Below are 26,886 nucleotides of genomic sequence, written 5' to 3' on the forward strand. Positions count from 1 at the left end.
GAATGCCTGGGGGACAATACAGGTGTCACAGGTGTCACAACTACCCACATGCAAAATGCTGGAACTACCACAGAGAGGGTTACAGCAATAAAGATTGTGTGATAAGTGGGCATGAATGCCTATAGCTAATTCTAGCATTAGGAAAATAGAGAAGAGGATCTCAAGTTTGAGGCCAGCCCTGGTTACATATCAAATTGAGCAAGATCCCCCCCCCCCCAAAAGAATATCAAAATCAAAGGTCTGCAGGAGGCCTCATCCTATAGAAAGAACTATAGGCAATCGAGGAAAGCTGGAAACAGGAAAGGTGGCCTTACCAGAGAAGAACATACCAATTGGTTGTTCAGTTCTGAAAACATACATACAGGGAGGATTATACAGACTAATCAGGTTATATTTAAGAATAGACACACACACGCTTTCTCTCTCTCTCTTTCTCTCTCTCTCTCTCTCTCTCTCACACACACACACACACAGTAACAATTAGTGAATAAAAAGGCCATGAATTTAAAGATCAGGAGGGACACATGGGAAGGTTAAAAGGGAGGAAAGAGAAAGGAGAAATATTATAATTAAATTATAATCTCAAAAACAAAAAAACCAAGGGTGGAAAATGTACCTTAGTGATAGGTATGACATTTGCCTTGCATGCACAAGATTCCAGTACTCTGCCCCCCTTCTCCTGAATCTTCCCCAAAATATTCCACTTCAGTCTTAGGATCACCCCACCCCAAGGCTGCTAGTAAATACCACCTATCCTATTTCAGCAATGACTTACCAGAGGGGGAACACGCGTATAGCTGTTGACCAGGGGGAGACGCGCCAGACTGATGACAATATTCTTAAGCACTGCCGTGAGGAATGAAGGCAGAGTACTGTTCCTTTTGTGGCCCAAGGCCAGCAGTGACTGCAGGGATTCCACCATCTCTGCCACCATCTCGCAGGCTGAAGTGATATAACTGGGATCTACATAGAGAATGGCGATCAAGAGGGCAGATTCTGTCAAAACACACTGCAACTCTGCTATCCTTCCTCTGTATACCCATGGAGAAGAGCGTATCAAGCCTACCAACCCCTGTCCAGTCTACCGAGACTGTTGGCTGCTCACATAAGCCCACCTGGTATGCATCCAAAACCAGCAATTCTTACAATTTCTGTGGGGAATACAGTAATAGTCTTGAACCTGAGTTTCAGCCTTGGATGGAAATTTTAGAGGCAGAGTGATGATGAAAATTCCAGAGCCACCAAACTGTCCTGTCAGAGTCTTGAAGGCAGGGACTGTTCGTATTTCCTGAATCTCAATATAGCATGGAATTAGAAAACTACTTGTTACTAAACAAGTAGGAAAATGGACAGATAGTTACCCTTGCCCATGAGATTCAACAATTTAGGCAACTTCCTAGTATAGAAAAAGGATCCTTATTAAACTTAAGGAATTAAGCTCCTAGCTAAAAGAATGATGTATATTAGACTAACTTCAAGTAGCATCAACTAGGAAGGAAGAGATGGCTGAGCAGTTAAGAGGACCTGGGTTCAATTCCCAGCAACCACATGGTAGCTCCTAACTATCTGTAACTCTACTCCCATGGGATCCAGCACTTTCCTTTGGCCTCCTTGGGCAATGCATGCATGTGGTGCAGCATACATGCAGAAAACATCTTCACACATAAAATTAAACAAAAAAAGTACTAACTGGAGGTGACTTAAAAAACTTAATAAAACCTAAGTTACTTCTTCTGACCAGAATCTCATTAACTGACCTCAAGAGAGTTACAGATGAGCATAATTATATAGGCCTTAATTAAGTCATCTCCTGCCACTGGGCCAACCTGCCCACTCTCATGATGGTGGGCATTTGCCTTAGTGCTTCATATGGCTTGATTTTCTTACCTGCATCTTATCCTCACAGAATTACCTGAGCTCCTGCTCAGCTAGGGGGAAAAAAAAAACAAGCTATGAGGTGGAGGTTTCCTCACTTTGTGGGTATTAATAAGAAATTATGAAATCATAACTCAAATGCAGGAACTGCAGGGGCTCAAGACAGAAACAAAGTGAGAACCCTGCATATACTTAAATGGCGTTGCTTATGGGCCACTATGGAACCCTAAAATTTTGGAACAGGAGCTGGAAGACTACAGACAAGGAAGCTCTGTTTATAAGTATCTCCATCTTTTTTTAAAAAAATTATTTATTAATTATGTATACAGTATTCTGCCTGAGTGTATCCCTGCAGGCCAGAAGAAGGCACCAAATTTCACTGCATATGGTTGTGAGCCACCATGTGGTTGCTGGGAACTGAACTCAGGACCTCTGGAAGAGCAGGCAAAGCTCTTAACCACTGAGCCATCTCTCCAGCCCAAGTATCTCCATCTTTTAAAATGGTTTCTCTCAGCTCAACTCAAATTCATGACCCTCCTACTTTGGCCTCCTTAGTGCTGCAATTACAGACAGGCTCATGTCACAATGCTGGGCTGTGACTAGGCATTTCTCTATACCTATTTCTGGAGCAATAAAGCAGGGCTGAGGCTCCTAGTGACCCTAGGAAAGATAAACATTCAATGGTGTCTGCTTTCCCACCTGTGTGAGAAGGGCTGCAGCTGTAGGTTGCATTCCTACTATTTGAGCCTCTAGGGTCAAGGAACTAAAAACATTCTAGAAGCCTAGTTAGGAGGCAAGAATTCAGTTGGTGAAATGTGTTCTGTCTTGCCACAACTACCCTAGAAGCAATAAGGAAGATCAGAAAAAGACAATGTGGTGCCTAAGTTCAGAACAGTTTTAAATGATGGTGATTTCAGTAATTTTTTTTTCCAATGTAATAGCATCTACCACTTAGGAGGTTGAGGCAGGAAGGTCATGAATTCACTGCCAGCCTGGGCTACAGAGTAATATCCTGTCACAAAACAAGTCACCAAATGCTACCAAAAGAGATGTCTGAAACAGTCATTAAGGTTACAGTATACTATGTGAGTATCTGCACTAACTTCAAATTCCTTAGTGTTTTGAGTTATTTATTCAAAACTTAATGTACACTTAAAACAGGCCAAGCAGCAATTTTGGGAATACAGACATGAAAAACATATTTTCATCCTCAAGTAGGAGTCATGTGTTAAGTACTGAGGACTAAGATGGGGGCTTCCCAGAAAAGAGGTACAAATCCAGGCTGTGAGGAAGGATGTAGGATGAACCAAGTTCGTCCAAGGGGAGAGGGAGTCTTCACCGGAAAAACAGGGCACACAAAAACAGGAATATGGATGCATCCATCGTCAGAAAACCTCAATCCTCTGGATGAGCTCTAGAGGGTTTCGTAGAGTTCAGAGTCCCACTTCACAAGTTTCTTTTGTGAATGATTGAAGGCCCCAAAGAAACACAGAAGGGGGAAAAGAGTAGGGAGGTCCTATGACTTACTTTGTATGTTTGAGTCTCCTCCTTCCTTTCTGATAGCCCTTGGAGTATCTGACCTGCTTTCTGGACCGAGAAGCTGGTCCCCAGGCTGCACTGCAACTGAAATCACAGCAGAACATACACTTTAACCCTTCTTTCTACTCAAGTCTCCAAACCTGTGCAGCCTCATAAAAACTTGCAAAGACAGCTATGTCAACTTAAGGCTAGATTTCTAGAGACAATCTCAGTAAAAGTAAAAGCACTGGATAACACTGAATGCAGGCATCAGTGCTTTGGATAATCATGAATACACAAAGACTTGGGCTTCTACATTTCAGTGCCATCTCCACTCTGAGAGTTTTTATCAGACTATTTACCAGCCAATACTGCTAAAAGCATCACTATGACTAAGAAGCTTAGCTTTTTAAAATTAATCCCTGGATCTTTACTTCCAATTTGACTACAAATGCACAGATGAAAACAATTTAAACAATGAAAGATCAAAACACCACTCTATAATGTTTAATTTGAAAACATAAAACTTCAAACATCCTCTAACATGTAAACTATAATGTCCAATTTTTAAAAATTTTTAGCTAATGACCCTTGTTGAGGACACTGTTCCTTGAAAAGAATGAATCCCTTTTATTTTACAACACATTAGCATTACAATGCAGCATGCAAGCACACACTTCAACTCTAACAGAAGTCATCTATTGAATGTAATCTTGTTAATTTTATAATCATTCAGGACTAAGAACATCAAATAGCCAACTAAGACTAAAGATCAAAGGGATAAAACTTAAAAAGTATTTTTTAAAAGCTGGAACTCCTAAACAAAATAACTAGAAAAGTAAATTCTAGTTAAGTTCCAGTGTAATATCAAGGTCTGGGGATGGAAAGATGGGGCCTTCTAGAGGCAGCACCTATAATTCATCCATTCCACTCCAAGTCCTAACTGGTTCTTGGGAAATAGGAGACAAGAAGAAAAAGTATTCATGATTGATATGTATTTGTGAAGACAAAGTTATTCATAGACAAGGACTTACTGGCTTCCAGGATGAATCGCACGCAGTGGATGAGGGAGCAGGCATGGGTCACATACTCTGGGGAGGACAGCAGTCCCCAGAGGCCAGGCACCTGTAGTGCCAGGCAGCAGCAGTCTAGCCCGGCTTGGAGGTCCAGACTCAGTGGGATCTGCTCATGGATCAAATGCCATGACAGAGCCTAAAGGGAAGCACTGTTAGAACGCTCACCCAGTACTCTATGTCTCCTGCATCTCTAGAGAACAGTGCCATTAAAAGTTATGGAAGACCATGGAAAGATGGAGAGGCCAAGAAATGAGCCAACTTCCTTCTAGAAAAATGGTTTTGACCCAGGTTTCTAGGTTGTCATTCCTAGGTTTCTTAATATTCAGTCCTGATCCACCTATACCTCAAAGTTCCAGCTTTCCCTCTGTTAGAGTACTCAACCACCCAGATATTTTTATCCTTTAGAACCCTGGGTAGCTAGAGAAACTTGTCCTGAGCCACACAGCCTCCAGGCAGAGGCTTTTCTCAAGGGCTCCTGTAACATTGGATTTCCAAATAGGATCTGTTTAAATCTCAGTCACAAAGCTGAGTTTGGAGTATTTATGACTAGTGACTTCTAGCAAGTCTCTGAACCTCTCTGAGCTTCCTTCCCTATGTGTAAAATGGGAACAGAGAGTTCATCCTTTGGCGTTGTTGTGGGAACCAAGCACCATGACCTTGCCTGTGAGGTTCAGGGTATGACTAGGAGCTGCCACCCAGTACTTAACACATACACTTGCTTTCCAGTCTCCACTGGGCTAAGACAAGCTAAGACTACCTAACCCAGCCTGGTTCAGCTGGTGCCTCTGTACCACACTTCCTCAGGAAACTTGAGTCAACTCTTGCTCAGGATGGGTGCACAGCTCTGGCACTGGTTGAAGCTCTTTTCTAGTAGTCATATGGCAAGGTAACAAAACTACAGAGCATGTGTATACATACTTTGAGGGGCCAAGTGTTCAATTTTCCGAGGGTGAGATGCCTAAGTTATTGCCCAACTTAAAACATAACACTGCCTAGATTTTAATTAGGATCCACCTTAGGATTGTAGTACTGGGACAAGAGGATGTCTTACAGACTTCCCTGGTTCGCTGTGGGTGTTGTGGTGAGGGTGAAAGACTCAGTAAAGTCAGGAATTAGACTTTGACAATAGGCATTCTCTTCCTGCCTAAGGTTTACTGAAACAGGCTCTAGCTCTGTACGCAGACACATCCTTACAAGCTGGGAACCCACAATTCTCCAGCCTCTACTTCCAAAGTAGCTGGGCTAATAGGCGTGCACTACCACACTCAGTCAGCTGTTGGCTTTCATCTTAGTGCTACTCACATAGCCTATCCTCACAGAGACACAGCATTTCAGGGCTGTTCTTACCTCAAGTGTCATTACCACAAACTTCACTATGTCCCCCTCCTTGTCAGGGGGAAGGTGCAAATGAGCAGGCACTTTGGAGACCACCACCAGGTATTGTGCCAGGGCACGGGCAAGTGTGGTCAGAGACTGGTATGATGCAGCATCACCTGAAACATGAGACTGCATGAGTGACTCGGACTGTGAGCATAGGCCCTTCCCTTCCATAGGCTTCACGTGGCTATGTGGATTTGAGGATGCTAACACCAAGAAAGCACATTTGTACATGCCCACCCATATGTGCTATATACAGTCTGAACCTGGTTTGCCCTGAGTCTAAGCCAGTATTCCTGAAGGGCTTAGAACCATGATAATCTGGGTCCAAGAGTAGTAGTAACAAAGACAGTTTAGAGTTAAGAATTTGGTACAGTTTCTCATTTATGTCAGCCTTCCAGTGTTTTAGAACAACAGCCCTGACTATATATGTGCTTGGGGTGAAGCACCGTGCTGGATCTGAAATACTTTTTAAAACTATGATAACCTGGGATTAGAGACATAGCTCAGCAGTTGAAGAGTATTGGCTGCTCTTCCATTGGGCCTATGTTCAATCCCCAGTTGCCACATAGTGGCTCACAACCACCTGTAACCCCAGTCCCATGAGATCTGATGCCAACTTCTGGCTCCATGGGCACTGCATGCATGTGATGCAGACATATATGCAGATAAAACTCCAATACACATAAAATAATTAAAAAAATTTAAGATGACTTGGGTCGAGAAGATGGTCCAGTGGATAAAGTGTATGCTGCACAGCACGAGGACTTGAGTCTGGAATCCTGGCACTCACATTAAACCTAGGTGGGCTATGCACCTGTAACCTCAGCTGAGACAGCAGGACACCAAAGGCCTATTGGTCAGTGAATCTAGTAGAGATGGCAGCTCTAGCTTCAGTGAGAGACCTTGCCTCCCTCTGGCTTGCACATTTTGCTACCACCATCCCATCACTCCAGAGAGAGAGAGACAGACAGACAGACAGAGAGACAGAGACACATAAAGAGAGAAACATCTAAGGAAACAATATTTAAATTACCAAGTAGATCATTCAACTTGCTCCAGTAGGCTGTGGGCTCTATAGGCAGAGAAGGCTGGAAGACTTGATGGACAGCAGGAAGCTGCTGAACAACACTGGTCACCCGGTCCAGAGTCACACCACGGGCTGCTTCAAAAAGGTGACTCTTCTGGCCAGTAGCAATCTCACTCATGCCAAGGCTTAAGCAAGGAGCCAAAAGGCTTAGGTTGAACTCCTGGATCAAACATTATAGGCCAGACAAACAAAAGCAAAGATGGTAAGCTTTCCTTTACACAGCCAATGCAACAAGCATTTATTTCTGAGATAATCCAAACTAGAGTACTATAAGGCATGCCTGTGAGAATATTCTAGAAACATGGACACTCAGGCTCCTTACTTTTTGCCATGGGAGATTCTCTGCACCACACTGGGACTCTGACCTCAAGAAGGCCATCACCAGATGAGCCCTTGGACCTTGTATCTATAGAGCTACTGGTCAAAATAATCCTCTTTTCCTTATAAAGCAGCTTGCCTCAAGTTACTTGTTATAGTAATAGAAGTAGAAAAATATTATCTAGAAAGGGTCTTAGTTATCATATAAATAGATAAAAGAAAAGATAAAACTAAGTTGAATTTTCTATTTAAAAAGTATATTATATACATTAAAAATATATCAACAATTCCATTTAACGTTCGTTCAGAAAATACTTCTGGCTTCTTTGTCATACTTGAATTTTACAGTAGTATTTTTACTTTTATGATCTTAGATTTCTCTGAAATAATTCTAGAATGACAAATTTTAATTGACATAAACAGTACACCAAGGCTAATATGCCAGGCACTGTTTTAGCCTGAAACAAGGGAAGGTGGTCTTATGTGTGATAAAGATCTGGTTGGAAAATCAGCATTTCACATGACAAAATTTAACAAATTTTACTTATTCATTTATTTATTTGGAGATAGACTTTCACTGTATAGCCCTGAATGGCCTGGATGTAGACCAATAAGCCACAAATAGACATCCTCTTGTCTCTGTCTCCCAAGTGTTGAGATTAAGAGGATGTGCCACCATGCCTGGCCTCATATGATAGTTTTTATTATATTTTACCAATATTTTTAGCCATTTAAGGAGTTAGGGGAAAGACAACAATTTTTCAAATAGAACATCAAGCTTCATCATTAGTACCCTCAAACCAGACATTCCTATGGTCACAGCTGGAACTTTCATAGTTGTTAATAGCCCACTTAGCAACATGAAAAAATTTAACTCACTAATCCTGTACTTTGGATCTATTCCTGTGTGCCCTACCCCTACACCTCCCATTAACCTCAGTTTCTGTTTCTCTTTTTCCCACTGGCATATGTCAAGGAGCTGTGGGTCCTTGTCTTCACTGGGGCAAGAAAGCAGCCCATTAAGGTAGCTTAAGGATGCTTGGTAGTGGAGCCAAGAGCAGGGAACTAATGCTTTCAAGGTCTGGACCAACTCTACAGTATACCTTCTGATATTTGAGGGGTAAGTAGAAAAGAATTCCTCTATATCTAGAGGGGATAGGGCACCTCACTACATGGTGGGCATGATGGATAATACTGAGGTCAACTTAGCAAGATCTACAATTACTTAGGAGACAAGCCTCTGATGTGCCTATCAGGGATTTTCTTGTTTAGGTTAACTGAGGTGGGAAGATCCATTTTAATTGTGGGCAGGGATCCTGGACTAAATAAAAAGGAGAAAGCAAGTGGAGCACCAGCATTCACCTCTCTCTGCTTTCAGACTGTGGATGCCAAGTGACCAGACACCTCAAGCTCCTCCTGCCATGCTTTCCCTGCCATGAGGACTGTACCCTTGAACTGTGAACCAAAACAAACCCTTCCTCCTGTAAACTGCTTTTTGTCAGGATGTTTTAACACAGCAATGAGATAATAATACAGGGGTGTGATGGTTTGCATAATTATGGCTCCCATAGACTCAAATGTTTGAATATTTGGCCCACAGGAAGTTGCAGTATTAAGAGCTATAGCCAGCCCCTTGTTAGAAGAAGTGCATTTTGAGGTCTCATATGCTCAAGCTACTCTCAGGGTGGCACACAATCTTCTGTGGCCTGTGGATCAAGATGCAGAACTCTCAGTTCCTTCTCCAGCACCATGGTTGTCTGCACGCTGCCATGCTTCTCGTCATGATGATAATAACTAAACCTCTGAAACTGTAAGCGATACCCAACTAAATGTATTCTTTATAAAAATTGTCATGGTAATGGTGTCTCTTCACAGCACTAGAAATCCTAACTAAAACAAAGGTGCGATTAACAATCAATTTCCAGACTACAGTGAACACATGTAGTCATGAAATGATGATGGACTGATTATAGCTTATGGCCACTCATTTTCTTTAAACACATGAAAGATGAAGTTAAAACAACTTTCCTCTTTAGGAATACAATTTGGTTGAAATAGCATCCTATTCACTCCCCATGTACTGGTGTGCTATTCTGGATTATAGCTTTCATGTGCCATTTTTTTTTAATATTTATTTATTTGTTTATTCATTTGTTATGTATACAATATTCTGTGTGTATGTCGGCAGGCCAGCAGAGGGCACCAGACCTTATTACAGATGGTTGTGAGCCACCATGTGGTTGCTGGGAATTGAACTCAGGATCTTTGGAAGAGCAGGCAGTGCCCTTAACCACTGGGCCATCTCTCCAGCCCCCTCATGTGCCATTTTTTATTAGAGCCTCCATGTGCTTTGCCTAATGTTGCCCTTGCTACACTCAAGTCCCCCACACACTGCCATACATTAATCACAGAAATTATGCTGGATAGTTTTATGTCAACTTGACACAAGCTAAAGTCATCTGAGAGGAGGGAACCTCAATTAAGAAAATGGTCTCTATAAGACTGGGTTGTAGGCAGGCCTATAGGGCATTTTTTAAATTAGTGATTGATGGGGAGAGTCCAGTCCATTGTGGGTAGTGTCATCCCTGGGCTGATAGTCTTGTGTTCTATAAGAAAGCAGGCTGAACAAGCTATGAGGAATAAGCCAGTAAGCAGCACCCCTTCATGGCCTCTGCATCAGCTTGTGCCTCCAGGATCCTGCCCTGTTCCTGTCCTGATTTCCTTCAATGATGGACTATGATGTGTAAATATAAGCCAAATAAACCCTTTCTTCCCCGATTTGTTTTTTGGTCATGGTGCTTGCTTCATTGCAGCAATAGAAATCCTAACTAAGATACAAGTAAAACTCAAAAAGATAAGCAGAGCTGGTGATTCCCTGGCCTCCCACTGTTGCCCTACCGAGCTCATCATGAAGTCATTCATGTCTTCAGCAGGGATGCGATTCACCAACTCTGCACCTTCCAGCAGTGCAGAATCTGATTTGGTCCAACACTGGGATCTTACAAGCTGAAGGTACCAGTCCTGGGAAAAAGAAGCAAAAAAGGGGAACATGATTGGTTAGATACTTTGGCTGCTCCTCTGGGCTGTGCCTGCAGCACTGGGACCCTGGCTGCCTGTACAGACATCAGACACACCTTGGGCTTACAGCTCATGCATCTTCTCTCCGTTGTTCTGAGCCTGAATGCCCTCTTCTTTTCCACCCATGGAACTTCTAGCAGTCCGTGCAAACTCAGCAAAGTTCTGAGAGTTAGCAACCTTTCCTCTACCCACTCCTTGATACTGTGCCATCTACACTCTACTGGAGTGTGCACAATACTGAATGGCTATGCTTCATCTTCCTCAGCAGCCAGATCAAGCCTGGGGCAAACGTATGCTTTCTTCTATGAGCTGCAGGTTTCTAAAATCACGTCTCCTCCCCACCCAAGGTCCCAACAATCTCTAACTCTCAAGTATGAACGGTGAAGGTGACAACCTATTATACCCATTATATACTACCTAGTAGCAGGAGGTGTTAACACTTCATAGGAGGTAGAAGGTTCAGGGAGATGGACACAGGCCAAGTTTGATAGCATGTGCTTGACAATATTTGCAGTCATAGGCGCTGGGCCACAACTAACTTCTCCTGACTTGCCAACTAGCCACCTGACCTAGACCCCACACTCCTCCACAAAAGTTACACATCATCATCATTTTCTCATTAGGACCTCATGGCATCCATATTCCACTCTAATCTACAAGCAGAGTTGCTAATAAACCTGAGTGGAGTATCAGGGGCCCTGTGCAGACTGACATCTACTCTTACCCTCATTGTAGACAAAGGCTATTATTGTCTTCACATGGTTCCCGGCCAGCACACTTAGATATACAGGACACTTACTTTGTCTGGAATCACTGTTTCCAAAGATGTGTGCCCATCCCCATCCAGTGGGTGGGAAGTAACTGGGGGCAAGGGGCTAAGTGAGTCCTGCACGGTAGAGAGTCGGAACCTGTCCAGCAGGGAGTAGAGCCTTTGGTGTCTGAAACACAAATGAACCCACAGAACAGTTGGTCCTTTAGTTTGAAATCTCAGTTTAAGAAAGATGGCTCCTAGAAACATGTAAAATCAATGAACAGAAGTAGCTTCTTAAAACAAGGTTAAACATACTTTGAACATTCTAAAGTCATGATGCACACTTAGGACCTCGTTAGTTTAAATTACCACAATTTATACCTTGTTGATATTTTCCAGAAATTTCATTTATGCTCATCATTCTATTAGGCAATGCACTACATAACAGCTAACAAAGCTATTCTATTCTTTCTTTTCTTGACAGTATTGAGGAATGAACACAGGGGCTTGGGCATGCTAGACAAGTGCTCTAACACTGAGCTATACATTTCTAGCCAGTGTTACTTGTAATATATGAGAAATAGATAAATTCTTCTAACACCCAAGTGTACAAATTATTTCCCCATAATGATACAGTTTATTCCATTATGAATGTCATTTCATAAAAGAATCATTTCATCTAGTCCAATGTATTATTATTATAATCTTTCTCATCTTGGTCTATGACTATGTCTATAGTCAAGCACAATAACAATTTGCTCTCTTACCATCCAAAGTCAATGTGATACTTTGTATGTCAAATGACATCATGTGGCTCTAAAGACTGAAAAATTATCTCGACTATACTCTGCCCCATTAAGAAATATCACCATAAAAACTCTCTAAAGGCTAAAATTAGGACAGAATCACCCTTTCTGATGTACATATGTGTGTGTTCCCTACCCCTATCTGCAATGGAAGAGATAAAAGATTTTCTTAATTTATCTTGTAACTCAAGGAACTATGCTCACACTACAGACGGAAATGTTTCTAATAAAGGCTTCTAAAAGACTTTCAAACAATTAAACAAATGAGTAGTTATAAAGAGATGGCACTTAACAAGACATAAATGTAATGTGCATGTGCCAAGAGCCAGGTAGTGCTCTCAGGTTTAATCCTTCTAACCTAGCTACTAAGTTATGCATTTACTCTCATTCATCAAGGGTCAGGAGTGGAGGCAACAAATACACTTCCCATCCCTTCAACAGCCATAAGGTTCAGGAGTTTCCCATGTCTCGCTATTTGTTCCTGTACATAACCAAGTCCTTATACCCTGGTAGCTCAAATGCCAGGATCCCATGCTGCAGCCTTACCTTTGTGCAAGCCCACTATTCTGGAGGTGCTCCTGGATTCTGTTCAGTTCTTCCACTGGCAACTGGGCCATGCTGCTCTACACATATAAGAACACATCAGGGATTTTGACACATATAATCTCATACCCACTTTAAAAGAATAAAATGGTATGCACAGTATATCTATTAGTAAGAACAGACTAGAAGCACTTGGTTAGATACATGAATAACAAACATGGCATACATGCTCCTATCAGTGGCCAATCAAGACCAGGTCCATAGACCAAATATTTTGATTGACTTGCTAAGTTTTTATATAAACCACCATCTTGTACCTGTAAATTTGCTGCCAAAAGCATTTCTACGCGGCGACAGGCCAGAGTGTCGACCATGCGAGCCAGCGCACGGAAGGGAGTGCCCAGGAGCCTGTCCACATACAACGTGAGCACAGCACCAGACTGGCTGAGATGGATGCCTTCCAAGCACTGAAGTGTTTTCTTCAGAGTGGTTGGCTAATGTTGAGAAGGAACAAGAATTTATTTTTTCTCAGACTGGTAATTGGTACTGACAAAATTCTAGTGCTTCATTTTTAAGGCAGAGAAAGCACACTGGCAGGCTAAAGACTTACAGTTGAAAGATTTTCACAACGAGACTGAATTGCCTGGATGAAAAGGCCACTAGCCGCAGAATTACGATGAATGGCACTAATAAAGTCTTGTACTGGTGGCTCATGGGACAAGCTGATCAGATCTTGAATGTGATTTACAATGAGCCACGTTAAGTGTTCTGAGTCATGGAGATTCTGACACTAGGAAAGATATAATAAAAGATATATTTCAATCAGACAAGAAGGCTAGAAAGAGTATGAAAAGAACAAATTCCAAATACAAACTTTCGTTCAGTGAAGACAGTGTCTAAGTACATGAGAGAAAGGAAGGAAACCTATTTATAGAGCCTTGCACCTCTGATGTCGTGTGGCAGAGGCCACGAGAAGTCAAGCCCCAGTGGCAATGTCCAGCTCCCAGAGCCACTAGCAAATGGCTCACATCAGAATGAACAAAAGAAGCACTGGCTCCTTGGGAGAGTCAAGGAGTAAGGTGAACAGTCTGGTGCAGCCACTGCTAGTGGAGCTTGCATGCATGGGAACAAAGGAAGCCGCATATTGAAGTAAATGGGCTTGCCATCAGGCTGTAGGCCAGCCTCGCACCAGCTGTTCCATACCTACTCTTGTCTCCAATGGTTAGTGGAGAAAAGAGGCACAAACTGCCACAGAGCTGATAGAATTGCTGAATCAAAAAATAGATCTCCCCAGAACACAGGAGAAGTTTCACTTGAAATTTTTTAAAAGAAAATAAATAATATCCACAGTTAAAAATACATGCAGTCCTTCCACCTTAATTCATAATCCTAGACAAAAGCCAAAACCTGATCAATTTTAACATCTGGCTAACTTTCCATTTGGAACTGTTTGATAGTATTTACATATGAAATTTTTCTTTCTTATACTTTTGTGAAAAATACCATTATATCATATTATTTCTCAAAAGCAGAACAAAATGTAAAAAACTATTTCAATTTTGGGAATGTCAAGTAAAAGGTGGATATTAAGCTGCATATCATGGCACACACCTACAATCCAATACTCGGGAGGTTGAGGTGGGAGGATTATGAACATATAGACTGCTCTGTACAGTGCACCCTGGCTTGAAAACAAACAGTGAACATTACTCAAGTGCCGATACCATAAGACCACCTCTGCTCACAGCTGGCTCAAATATGTTTTTTTCCCTGTTTCAGATTTTTGTTTTTGTTGTTGTTGTGTTTGTTTTGAGACAGGTTTCTTTGTGTAACAGCTCTATCTTGGGACTTGCTTTGTAGACCAGGCTAGCCTCGAACTCACAGAGATCCATCTGCCTTTGCCTCCTAAGTACTGGGATTAAAGGCGTGTGACACTACTGCCAGTCTGGTTCAGACTTTTAAAAACCATTCTGCTCTATGATAGCAATGTATATGTGATTCCAAGTTTGTTTTTAAAAAATCATCAAATATAAATTAAAATGTAATTGTAACTTATTTTAAACAAATATGATTAAAGAAGACTTGTTTTCATAAATCAAATAGGTGATGCTATTTTTTGTTAAATATTTCACAAAAGTGATTGTTTTTAAAAAGTGGTACTCAAAAGAAAATCTATTCTGAAATCCAAATCCATTTAACACCTTCCTACAAAATAAACGGAAAAAAATCAGCCAAAAATCCCACAAAAGTCAGTGCATTTAGCTTTGTTAAAATCATGTAGTGTTTGCTGGATAGGGTGGTACACAGTTTTTTTTTTTTTTAAAGATTTATTTATTATGTACACATGTACGCCTATATACCAGAAGAGGGCACCAAATCCCATTATAGATGGTTGTGAGCCACCATGGTGTTGCCAGGAATTGAATTCAGGACCTCTGGAAGAGAGCAGCCAGCAGCCAATGTTCTTAACCTTTGAGCCATCTCCAGCCTGGTGGTACACATTTTTAATCCCAGCAGTCAGGAGGCAAAAGGAGGGATATTTCTGAGTATGAGACCACTGTGAGTTTCAAGGCATCCTGGCCTACACCTTGAGACAAAACTGCCCAGCTATATGCCAGGCACTAAGTTCCTGGTGATAAACTAGTGGAATGAAAGCCTTTGAAGATCAACTTAGAAATTTAAGAGCGGATGGGTCCAGGTCGTTCTAATTAAACCCCAGAGAAAAATCAAACATTGTTACATCTCCTCAGTTTGATGTTATCTGTGGGGCAGTGAATAGCCTGGTTGCCCAGCAAATGCTGTGGTCCTCTCCTCCCTTAACAACCCTCACAGACATTTTTCACACTTACGACATAATCACAGAAGAGAATAAGGGCCCCTCTTCGCACTATTTCTCTATTGCACATTCCAAGCTGAGCTGCTGAGCCAGAATCCTCCTCTTCACCAGACATCTGGGGGTTAAGTGACTTCGTGCAGGACAAACTGTGCCTTCTACAAGGAGTGAGAGATGCAATGAGGACGTGTCTGGGATAGCAGCAAGCTCTCTCTCTCTCACACACACACACACACACACACACACACACACAATACTGAATGGCTATGCTTTATCTTTCTTCTCAAACCCACAAGTTATTCCAAACATTGCTACATCAGACTGGTGTTATGTGTTTAAGCACCTCAGACTTCTGTTCCCCGAAAACACTTAAAGGACACAAGAAGGTTTAGCAGGCAAATGATTACAGTGCTTGCCTGAAGAGCAAAAATCCACTACAAAGCTTCAATTCCAATTACCATGTCCACTCCAGAACTCAGACTGGTCATGTTTGATAATGAATCAGTTGTTGTTGTTGTTGTTTTAAATTCTACATGTTCTAAAATTATTGTCAGGTGCCATAGAGAAGTCTCACTTCATACTTCCCTGCTCATTTTCAAATATATTACTAAGCAGGTCCCAGTTGTGGAACTACTGTTCAAAGTGCTTCTTCCCCACTAAATCAATTATTTCACTTGGTACTCCTTTCTCACTGCATCTTTCTTCTTTCTAAATAAAACCCTGGAGACTCTTGATTTTAGCCAAATATTTAAAACATAATGTCTGACACAATCCCACCCCACCCTCTGGCTTTTGCTCAGGGGCAGAGGTCACAGAAGGGCAAGCACATTTGAAATGTGTTAACCAATCCTGCAACTCCTCAGTACTAAGAGACAATTGATAAAATATTGTATAGGATAAAGTCTTGTTAAAGCTGCCAAACATTTCTGCTCCTCAACTAGTGAGTGGCTGAGTAAACTAGTGCATCTACAGAGGGATACTACTCAGCAAGTGCAAGGAAGACATCATACATCACTACCACCAAAAGAATAAACTTTACACATACGGTGCTGATGAATAACCAGATGCAGAGCTGACTATGGAATTCTACTCTGGGCACACAGTATGCATGGATCAGAACTTATCATGGATGGGGGAGGGATGGCTAAAGAGACAAGAGGGAACTGCCTGGAATGATACTGTTTGTATCTGACTACAGATGTACAAAAGGCATTTTAACAGGTTTCCTGTGTCAGTTAAGAAACTATTACACCGAACACTTGCTCTTTTCTCAGTTGGAGCTTTGTAACTTATACTCACAGCTATGAGTAAAGAACTTCTGAAGGATAATATGGGGAATTTGCAATTAGGAAATTAGCAGGAGACATAGTTATGGTTTGAATAGAAAATGGCCCTGACAAGAATATAACAGCAAACATAAAAAAGAGAGATATTAATCAAATCATCACACAAATATGCTCAATTATGACCTTGCCACTGAGGAGTATAAGCTACCTAGGAGCAGATCTTGTGATCTCAACAAATGAAGAAAAGCCAGGGGAGGCTCCTCTGAAGAATACTGCATTAAGGACCCAGAAGTGATGGCCTTCTCATTCTAATATATGGGGGTGGGGAATAAACTGTCATTTCAGAGCTGGACAGTGGCTTAGTGGTTAAGTGCACTGGCTGATCTTCCAGAAGATCTGGGTTCAATTCCTAGCACTCACATGGCAGCCCACAATTGTCTGTAACTCCAGTTCCTAGGGATTTGGTACCCTCACAAAGACATACATGCAGGGAAAACACAAATGCACACAAAATAAAAATAAAAGAAACTGTAATTTCAACTTTGAAAGACTGTCAATAACTACACTACAATAAAATCAATGTTTGTAGCCAAATCTCATATTCACCAACTCACGACTGCTTCTTCTGTACACTCAAATCTGTAGCCCTTTTGGATAACTGGGACCATTGTCTCTATCATTAGAAACCCCCTCTTGAGCCGGCAACACGACCCAGCAAGTAAAAGTACATGTTGCACAAGCCTGACAACTTGAGTTTGATCCTTAGATTCCACAATGGAAGGAGAGGACTGACTCCTCATAGTCATCCTCTGACCTCCACATGTGGGCTAAGGCAAGCACGTGCATACAAACACTCCCCACAAATAAAAATGAAAAGAAAATATCTATGACCCCATTTCTTACAGCTCTAAGTACCTCCCAACCTCAGTGGAACTCTGAAACACAGCCTGCTACTACACAGAGAGGACCAAGAGGTGAGTGACCACCCACCAGGTGGGGCACCCCACTCTGTAGGCCCTCCATACTGGGACAAAACCCCGGGCCAGTCCCCGACCTGCCTCAGCTTCTCTAGACAGCCAGCAGGTGAGCTTCCTATAGGCAGGCTGCTCCAACACGCCCACCCCATCTATGGGACCCTGCAAGCTACAAGTCCCACTCTATCCCCAAACCCTCCTATCCCCCTTACCCCACAACCTCAGTGGAACTCTGAAAAACATCCTGCTACTACACAGAGAGGACCAAGAGTTGAATGACCACCTACCCAGTGGGACATCCCACTTTCTAGGCCCTCCATAAGGGGGCAAAACCTCAGGCCCCACCCCCACTTGCCTCAGCTTTTCCAGCCAGTCAGGTGCAAGTTTCCCGCAGGTAGGCTGCTCCAACACCCCCACCCCATCCATTTAGACCCATCAGACCCTGCAAGCTACAAGCTCTGCCCCCAAATCCTCCAATTCCCCTGCAACCTCAGAGGAACTCTGAAACACAGAGAGGACCAAGAGAGCAAACCAAGAGAGACTTCAGTGGCTCCCTGAGACATGGACAGGGACAGTACAGAGCAAAGAACAGTTCTCAAAGACACAGATAGCCACTGCAGGGATTGGACCAAGAGGTAAAGACACTGCCGGCACCAATTGAAGGAAGAGATGGGTAGGAGCCAATGCAAGAATTCATTCAACAACCTAAAAAACAGTATGGTAACACCAGAACCCAGTGGTCACACAACTGGAAGACTTGATCATCCTAACCCAGAAGAATCAGAAGAAACAATTTTAAATGTAACTTTATGAGGATGATGGAGACCTTTAAAGAGGAAATGAAAAATTCCCTTAAAGAAATGCAGGAAAACACAAAAAAAAATTGGAAAAAATCAATAATCTCTCAAAGAAACCCATGAAAATCTAGGAAAACATAAAACAGGTGAAGCAAACAGTTTAAACTGTTCAATATGTGAAGACTGAAATAGAGGCAATAAAGAAAACACAAACAAAGGGAATTCTGGATATGGAAAATCTTGGTGAACAGGAACTACAGAGGTAAGCATAACCAATAGAATACAAGAGATGGAAGAGATGATCTCAGGTATTGAAGATATTATAGAGGAAATAGATTCATCGGCCAAAGAAAACATTAAATCCAATAAATTCTTAACACAAAACATCCAGGAAATCTGAGACACCATGAAAAGACCAAACCTAAAAGGTAAAAGTAGAAGAACTCCAGCTCAAAGGCACAGAAAATATATTCAACAAAATTATAGAAGAGAACTTTGCCAACCTACAGAAGGATATCCCTACAAGAAGCTTACAGAACACTAAATAGACTGGATTAAAAAAAAGTCTCCTCACCATATAATAACCAAAACACAAAACATATAGAAGAATATTAAAAGCTGCAAAAGAAAAAGGTCAAGTAACACATAAAGGCAGACATATCAGAATTACACCTGACTTCTCAATGGAAACCATGAAAGCCAGAAGGTCCTGGACAGTGTGCTGCAGACACTAAGAGACCACAGATGCAAGCCCAGACTACTATACCCAGAAAAGCTTTCAATCACCATCGATGGAGAAAATAAGATATTCCATGACAAAACCAGTTTTTTTAAGTCTTTAAAGAAATTATTTGTGTGCACGTGCATCACAGTGTGCCTGTGGATGTCAGAGGACAACATGTAAGAATCAATTCTCTTTCTAGCATGTGGGTCTTAGGGACTGAACTCAAGTAATCAGGCTTAGCGGTAAGTACCTTTGGTCAGAGCTGCCAGTTTTGTTTTTAAGACAAGGTTTTACTGTGTTACCCTGGCTGGCCTCAAACTTGCTATGACCAGTCTGTAGACCAAACTGGCCTTGCATTCACAGAGATTTAACTGCCTCTGCCTCCTGAGGGTTGAGATTAAAGATATAGGCCACCACACCCAGTTCTGAGCTTCAATTTGTAGTTACCATCCCCATCAAAGAACCTTCTCTTTGTAACAAATGGAGACAATCATAGGAAACCACAACTAGACACAATGCAAAGTGAGATCAATGGATTGTGGAGAGCCCAGTCCTGGTGGATACATCTACATTACAACTCCCATATCTGTGGCTCAGGGAACATTATGGAAGAGGAGGCAGAAAGATTGTAGGAGCCAGAATACCAAAAAGTCTGATGTGAAGCAGTCTAGGAGAAAAACGTATGCATAAACAAGACCACAACAAAGGCAGTAACATGTATATAACGTAATAATTCTATTATGTAACATATATGTAATTGTTCCATGTACATACATTATAACATGTATATGCATACAGTATATAATGTAGATGGGGAACTATCATAGGCTCTCATCCCTAGACAAAGAATTATAGGTAGCTAATAACTGCTGGGATGAGAACTAGCCTCTCCCATTTATATATTACTTGTGCATACACATATAAGCATACATAATACATACCACATATATTTATGTAACAAACATAATAAAGAAGTTACTGATGTGAAAATGGGGGCATGGAGAAGGGGTTTGAGGGAGGGTAGTTAAAAGTGGGGAAGTGATGTGATTCTATTTCAACTTAAAAACATTCTTTTAAATTAAAAAAATGAACAGGAAAAATTGCAAAAGAAAGAAGAAAGGAATGAACACTGGTGATGCTGAGACACCCTGGTGCTCAGAGCAGTCTGTGGGGTAGCAGTATTAGCAGCAGAGGCTTGGAATATATGCAAACTCCTAGTCCCTCGCAGCTTCCTGCACTAAAATGTTTTAAACAGCTTCAAGGCTGATCTACATGTACTTATGAGAAATAGAGAGCTAGGCTTAGTGTCCACTAGGTCTTACAATGCTTCATTAATGTGTCAGGCTTAAGAGATTCTCTAAGCAGTTCAAATGATCTTGTGGGTGCCTCCCCAGGTGGTCCCATGTGATGGCAGAAAGTAACATTTCTATGTTCTTTGGAGACACCATCATAAGGAGCGCACAGCAAAGAGGCAATGATGCTCCCAACAAGGATATGTAAAAGTTGGGAGCCCCTGGTCTCCCTTCATCAAGCAGAGGAGCTAACCTCACCTATATATTCTTCCTTAAGGAATTTCCCCCCATAAAGACTAATAAGCTGACCAAAACTACACTAAGGAATGATTCATCAGGGCTCACAGCTTTTTATTTCCAAACATGTTCAGATATTTGAGTGAGTACCTGAACGCTAAGATTTAAGCCTAAAAACTCTTTGCAAAATAGAGGGCCACCCACAACCAGAAAGTTTATTTGAATAATAAAAATAAATTAATAAAATACTTCCAATCAGTTTCAAAATTTGCTAAATAATTCCTTCATTATCTAAGAATACCCAGAACACATTTAATCATAACAAAGTTAAGACATTGCAACATGTTTGGCTGTGGAACCAACGAAAGCTGTAGGACGTAGCAGGAGGGATAGAGCCTGACAAGCATAGCCCACATGATGGAACAGTGTCAAAGAATTTGTCAAAGAAAATCACAGTGAAAAAGCAGCTGTTGAGTTTGAATGCCTGTAGCCAGACCACATTTCCCTACAAAACAGTACCCAAGAAAGAAAGATTTATATGATGCTAAAATTTTACAAAGCTTCACGAAGAATGGAAAATAAAAACGCCCTCATGGCAGCCAAGCCTCAGGCCAAACACTGGGCTGCTGCCTGGGCCTGGGCCTGGGAAGCTGTGCACCTACTTGGGTGTTTGCTGCACCTCTGCCCACCATCGGTGGTCAGTGTGATTGATGAGCAGCAGGATCTGACACCAGAGCAGTACCAGGGCTGGGTGCGTGGGCACCATGGATCGAACCCGTGCATTGAGGTTCTCTAGAGTATAGAAGCTGCCTTCACAGCCATCACTGGTGAAGAGTCTAGTGGCAGCTGCTGTGATTCTCCGAAACATTCCTAGAACCAAACAAAAATAGGTAAAACAGATTATGGGGAATGCCTCTACTGTTCATCATGATCCAATACCAGGTCATATGCTTTCCCACATTTATGTGAATATAGCACTTAGCACTTAGAGAATTGTGACTTTTGTGTATGTACATGTGCTCATGTGTATACTTGAGTACATATGTGTTGAAGTTAGAGGTTCATGTAGGGTCAATATTGCTTCTCCATCTTATTTTTTATTTTTTGAAACAAGGTCTCTGGTTCACTGATTAGATAAGACTGCTGCCAGTGAGCCCTACAGATCTTGGTATCTCCAGCTGCCTGCTAGGATTGTAGAAATCATGCCTGGTTTTTTACAGAGGTGCTGAGAATCCAAACTCAGGTCTTCATACTTTGTACAATAAGCACATCGCTCATAAGCCCTTTCCCAAGATCCAAACTCCAACTTTTCTAATCAGAAACAGACACTAAACTTATTAATAAGTCAGTTCACTTTTTTTTTTAATATTTATTTATTTATTATGCATACAATATTCTGTCTGTGTGTATGTCTGCAGGCCAGAAGAGGGCACCAGACCTCATTACAGATGGTTGTGAGCCACCATGTGGTTGCCAGGAATTGAACTCAGGACCTTTGGAAGAACAGGCAATGCTCTTAACCACTGAGCCATCTCTCCAGCCCCCGTCAGTTCACTTTTTGTCCCTCTGCTGATTGGCACTGCCTTGTTCTCTAGGAGTACAAAACAGCTGCTGTGGAATCCTCAACACAAGTGGTCAAGAAAGAACTAGCCAGCATGGAGGCAAAGGATTCAGGCCACAGTTGGGAGAACATAGAACTGAGCCACAGGCAGCAGATAGAATGGCATCTTACAATTCTGGCTGGCTGAGAATCTAGGGGCAGAAACACAAGGGGCTATCAAAGCAAGGAGGACAATTGTCAAGAGAGCTAAATATATCTTTATAAAAGTATAGCTGATTTATTTCAACCCTATCTTGAAACCAACCAAATACCTAAACACAGTAGTTCTTCCACCTACTGTCACATAAACATTTATATAAAACTTAATGGCACAAGGGCAAGCCCTGTATATCTAGCCATGGCAGGTTCTTCCAGACGGTGTACATATGCTGTATCAAAAGGGAAGCCACTGACCACATGAAGCCATTTAAGTGGATTAAAATTAAACAAAATCACAAAGTACTTTAAGCATGTTGTCTGCATTTTAGTTATTCAGTCACAGGGGCAGCTAAAGGCCACTGTGTCTATACAGACATGATGCATATCAATTTTACTGTAAGTTTTGCTGGACAACACCGACACACAGTAAAAATACTCCTTTGAGTGTTTTTATTTCCTTTTTTTTTTTTTTTTTTTAAGGAAAGAAGGCTTTTGAAGGAAGAAAAAAAGGAGAAGCTACAGCAACTGGAGGTTAAGTACCCAAACTATCTGGCAGTCTACCAAGTGACACAGCAGAGACATTTGCCATCCAAAGAAGGCAAGAGAAAGTTCTTCAGGTAGCAAATCCAATCAATGGAAAATATTAAATGACCAACATACTAAACACAATCACTATTCATAAACAGGCATACTTTCTTAACTTTCAATTTGCTAGAGTGGTCAGTGAAGCATAAATCAAAAGATCTTTAAGGACCAGGGCAATGGCTCAGTGGGTTAAAATCCTTGCTGCACAAGTCCGATGATTGATTTCCAATTCCAGAACTCATGACAGATGTGTGGTGTACATCCAATTCCTACAGCAAGATGTGAGGCAGAGACTGAAGGATTGATGAAAGGCTCTTGTTGGCAGTGGAATAGCAGAAACAAGAGCCTACCTCAAAACAAAGTGGAAAGAGAGAACAGACACCTGAGACGTTGTCCTCTAAGTGCACACCTTGACATGGCTCATGACCTTTCTGTCTCTCTGTTTCATACAAACAAAACAAGTAAATAAATTTTTAGATAACAAACAATATGTTTAAAAAGAAAAAAATCAGTATTAGGAAATAAGATAGTTTGAAACTAGCATCCATTATCAAAATTAAATTCTGGCACTTTAATGTTCTAAGGATGCCATCAAATAAAGGGTGCAGTCCATATAATGTCTCTTTCTCCATGGCTCACCTGGGCAGCCTAGCCTGTTTTTCTCCCTACCCTGTTTTCAACTCCATTTCTCTTGTCTATTCTTCATAGTCCAAAGGCTGGTTCTGCTGCACACTTCAAGAGTATACCAGGAACCCTCAGAAACTGTTTACTGATAAACTGCTCATCTCTTCCTAGATCCGTGTGTGTATTGGTGTACCACCCGCCCCACTGGCTGTGAAGTTCCACAAAGGCACAAAACACATCTGCTTGTCTAACACCAGGACACCAGAGCCCAGTATAGACAAGTCAGAATATGTCCTGTTGAATAAAGCCTAAGGTAAGTAACTACCTTTTACTCTAAGGTATGAACATAAAATGCACATACTTAAAATGCATATAGAGGGGGCTGGAGAGATGGCTCAGCAGTTAAGAGAACTGGCTTAGTTCAATTTCCAGCAATTGCATGGTGGTTCATAACCATCTATAGTGGGAGCTGATGCCCTTTTTGGACATAAAGGTATATATGCAGATAGAGCACTCATATACATAAAATGAATAAATAAATCTTTTAAAAAATGCACACAGAAATCCAAACATAGAGAACACCTTCTTACTGGAGACACAACCTGCTTTTACTTTCTGTCATTTCTGGCTTGGGATTTAGTTACCTCCAGAATTCCAACTGATAAGCTATTTTCACTGGCAGCAAACAATTAGTTTCTTATCCGTTTCTCTTCTTTTCACAAAGCAACCCACACACTCAAGGGAAGGCCACCCATGCTGGTCAAAGCAGCCAGGAGCTCATGGCTGCCTACAGAGGTCATGGATGGTCAATTAGCATACTTTGGAGGCTCAAACCACTGTGGTCATAGGCCAACCTTCTGTCATGTGAAATGAATCCACCAGAAAGCAAGGCCAAGATAGAAAACACAGCCAGGACATGGAAATATGGGATAAAAATCACCATGTCACACTCCGCCCCTCCCTCACTTAAACAAACAAGTGTTATTATTTTTTTTTTTTTAAAGTCAAGTCTTCATATAGGTCAGACAGACCTGCCTCAACTGAGGATGACCTTAAAATACCAATTCTCCTGCCTCCACCTCCTGGTTAATAGGATTAGAGGTAAGAACTGAGATTACAGGTGTGTGCTGCTTAGGTTAGGTAGGAATCAAAACAAGAGTTTTGTATGTGCTTGGTTTTCATACAGGTTTTTGTATGTAGTGTCAATGGACTGACATTCCCAGCATGAGTCTTTAGGTTTTGTTTGATTTTTACATTTATTTGTTATTGGTGAGGATATGCACATGTACCACAGCATGTATGTGAAGGTCAGAGAATAACCTGAAGTAATTGATTCTCTACTACTGTGTGGTTCTCCAAAGATCACATTCAGGCTGGGCAGCACACACCTTTAACCCAGCACTTGGGAGTCAGAAGTAGGTAAATCTCTTTGAGTTCAAGAGCAGCCTGGTCTATAGAACAAGTTCCAGGTCAGCTAGTAGAGATAGGATAGATAGATGATAGATAGATAGATAGATAGATAGATACAGATGAAGATAGATAGACAGACAGACAGACAGACAGACAGACAGACAGACAGACAAAATCACACTCAGATTATCAGGGTTGGTTGCAAACACCTATATCTACTAAACAACCCTGCTGGCCTCCACTTCTTTTTTTATTGTGGTAAAGTACATAAAACATTAAGTTTACCACCTTGATAATTTTTAAATATACAGCTTTGGTATTAAATGCATTTATGTTATGCAACATCAGCACCATCCATTTACAATTTTTCTCATCTTATAAAACTGAAACTCTAAAGTCATTAAATCCCTTTCCTAAAGCCCTCGGCAACTACCATCCTAGTTTCTGATTATCTTATATAAATGAAACACAGTGTATCTTTTTGTGTCTGGCTTACATTGTTTAACACGATGTTTTCAAGGGTACCTATGGTGGTTTTTTAATTTCATCTTATGTATATGAGTGTTTTGCTAGCATATATGTATGTGCACCTTGTGCGTGCCTGGTTCTGGTTGAGTCTAGAAAAGGGCATCAGATCTACTGGAATTGGAGTTACAGATGATTGTGAGCCTCTAATATACTGGGAAGCAAAGATGGGTCCTCTGCAAGAATAAAAAATATAGTCAGGTGGTGGTGGTGCACAGCTTTAATCCCAGCACTTGGGAGGCAGAGACAGGTATATGTATATCTGTGAGTTTGAGGCCAGCCTAATCTACAGAGTAAGTTCCAGGACAGGTTACAAAGCTACAGAGAAACCCTGTCTCAAAAAACAAAAAACAACACCCCCCGTAGAAAATACACTTAACTACTAAGTTATCTCAAATATCGTATGTTGTTTCTATGTCAGAATTATTTTACTTTTTCAGGCTGAAAAGATTCCATGCATAAACACATTCAACTCTATAACCTATGTATAATACCATATTTGGCTTTTAACCAGCCCACCAATGTCAAAGTTGCTTCTACATCTTAGCTATATAAGGAATGCTGTTATGAAGACTCGTATACAGCCATCTTCCAAGCACTCTGCTCCCATTCTTCCAGATATCTGCCTATCAATGTAACTGCTGGACCATATGTACCAGGCTCACTCCTATCATCATGTTCTCACATGCACAAGGAGTATGGAGAACAGGGCTCTGCTGGAGACAGAGCACACAAACTACTACCAAATCTAATCGGATTCACTTACCAGATTTGAAGATGTGGATGAGACACATGAGCAGTGTGCCTAGCTCTTGACAGTAGAATGTATGCTGCTGTTCACTCATTTCCACTTTGAGCTGTTTTGTGACAATGTCTTCTAAAAGAATTCCAACTAACTGTAAAAGAAACCTTCCAAGAAAGGGAGTAAATGACAGCATATTAGGTCACTATCAGTGAGCTTATGCCAAGCACAAGTGTGAAATAAAGACCATCAGTTTGTATAAAGTAAAAAAAAAAAAACCAAACCACAAGGACGGCACACGGAACAAAGTGAAAATTAACTGTTTCAGACCATCACTGTGAACGAAAGCTCTGCTTCCCTCTATATCACCTTCCTCAAATATGAAATGATAATCATAACACCTTCAAGGTCCATCAAACAAAATGACAAGTGATTATTTTTTTAAAGCTTTATCAGCTGTAAGAGTGTTACATAAATACAAGCTGGTAATTTGAAGGAATTTAGTGTAACACCAGTTTTACCCACTCCTTCAACTCAGCAGAGAGAGGGTAATGGGCTGCCAGTCAACTCTGCAAACGAAAAGGCAGTGTGTGGGTCCATAAGACACCATGGGTGTCTCCCCTTGAAAATATGGGAGGCCCTAAGGAGCACATTCGCAGCACTGCT

At 41.4% G+C, this 26,886-nt stretch overlaps 1 protein-coding gene across 3 annotated transcripts in view; it reads right to left on the reverse strand.

The window, feature by feature from the left end:
• Positions 1-26,886, reverse strand: part of Htt (huntingtin) — a 146,220-nt gene that overhangs the window by 23,387 nt on the left and 95,947 nt on the right. For all 3 annotated transcript variants that reach the window (XM_050140892.1, XM_050140891.1, XM_050140893.1), the window contains 13 exons: positions 26,245-26,387; positions 21,238-21,445; positions 15,282-15,423; positions 13,043-13,222; positions 12,750-12,926; positions 12,436-12,512; positions 11,132-11,270; positions 10,153-10,275; positions 6,883-7,096; positions 5,817-5,962; positions 4,428-4,605; positions 3,403-3,498; positions 776-963 (listed from right to left, as the gene is read on the reverse strand). In XM_050140892.1, coding sequence (XP_049996849.1) covers positions 776-963; positions 3,403-3,498; positions 4,428-4,605; positions 5,817-5,962; positions 6,883-7,096; positions 10,153-10,275; positions 11,132-11,270; positions 12,436-12,512; positions 12,750-12,926; positions 13,043-13,222; positions 15,282-15,423; positions 21,238-21,445; positions 26,245-26,387 — 2,011 coding nt within the window. The remainder of the gene's footprint in view (positions 1-775; positions 964-3,402; positions 3,499-4,427; positions 4,606-5,816; positions 5,963-6,882; positions 7,097-10,152; positions 10,276-11,131; positions 11,271-12,435; positions 12,513-12,749; positions 12,927-13,042; positions 13,223-15,281; positions 15,424-21,237; positions 21,446-26,244; positions 26,388-26,886) is intronic.

This window comes from Alexandromys fortis, unplaced genomic scaffold (genome assembly GCF_014885135.2).
Source record: "Alexandromys fortis isolate MF-2015 unplaced genomic scaffold, M_Fortis_MF-2015_v1.1 scaffold_7, whole genome shotgun sequence".
NCBI classification, from domain to species: Eukaryota; Metazoa; Chordata; class Mammalia; order Rodentia; family Cricetidae; genus Alexandromys; species Alexandromys fortis.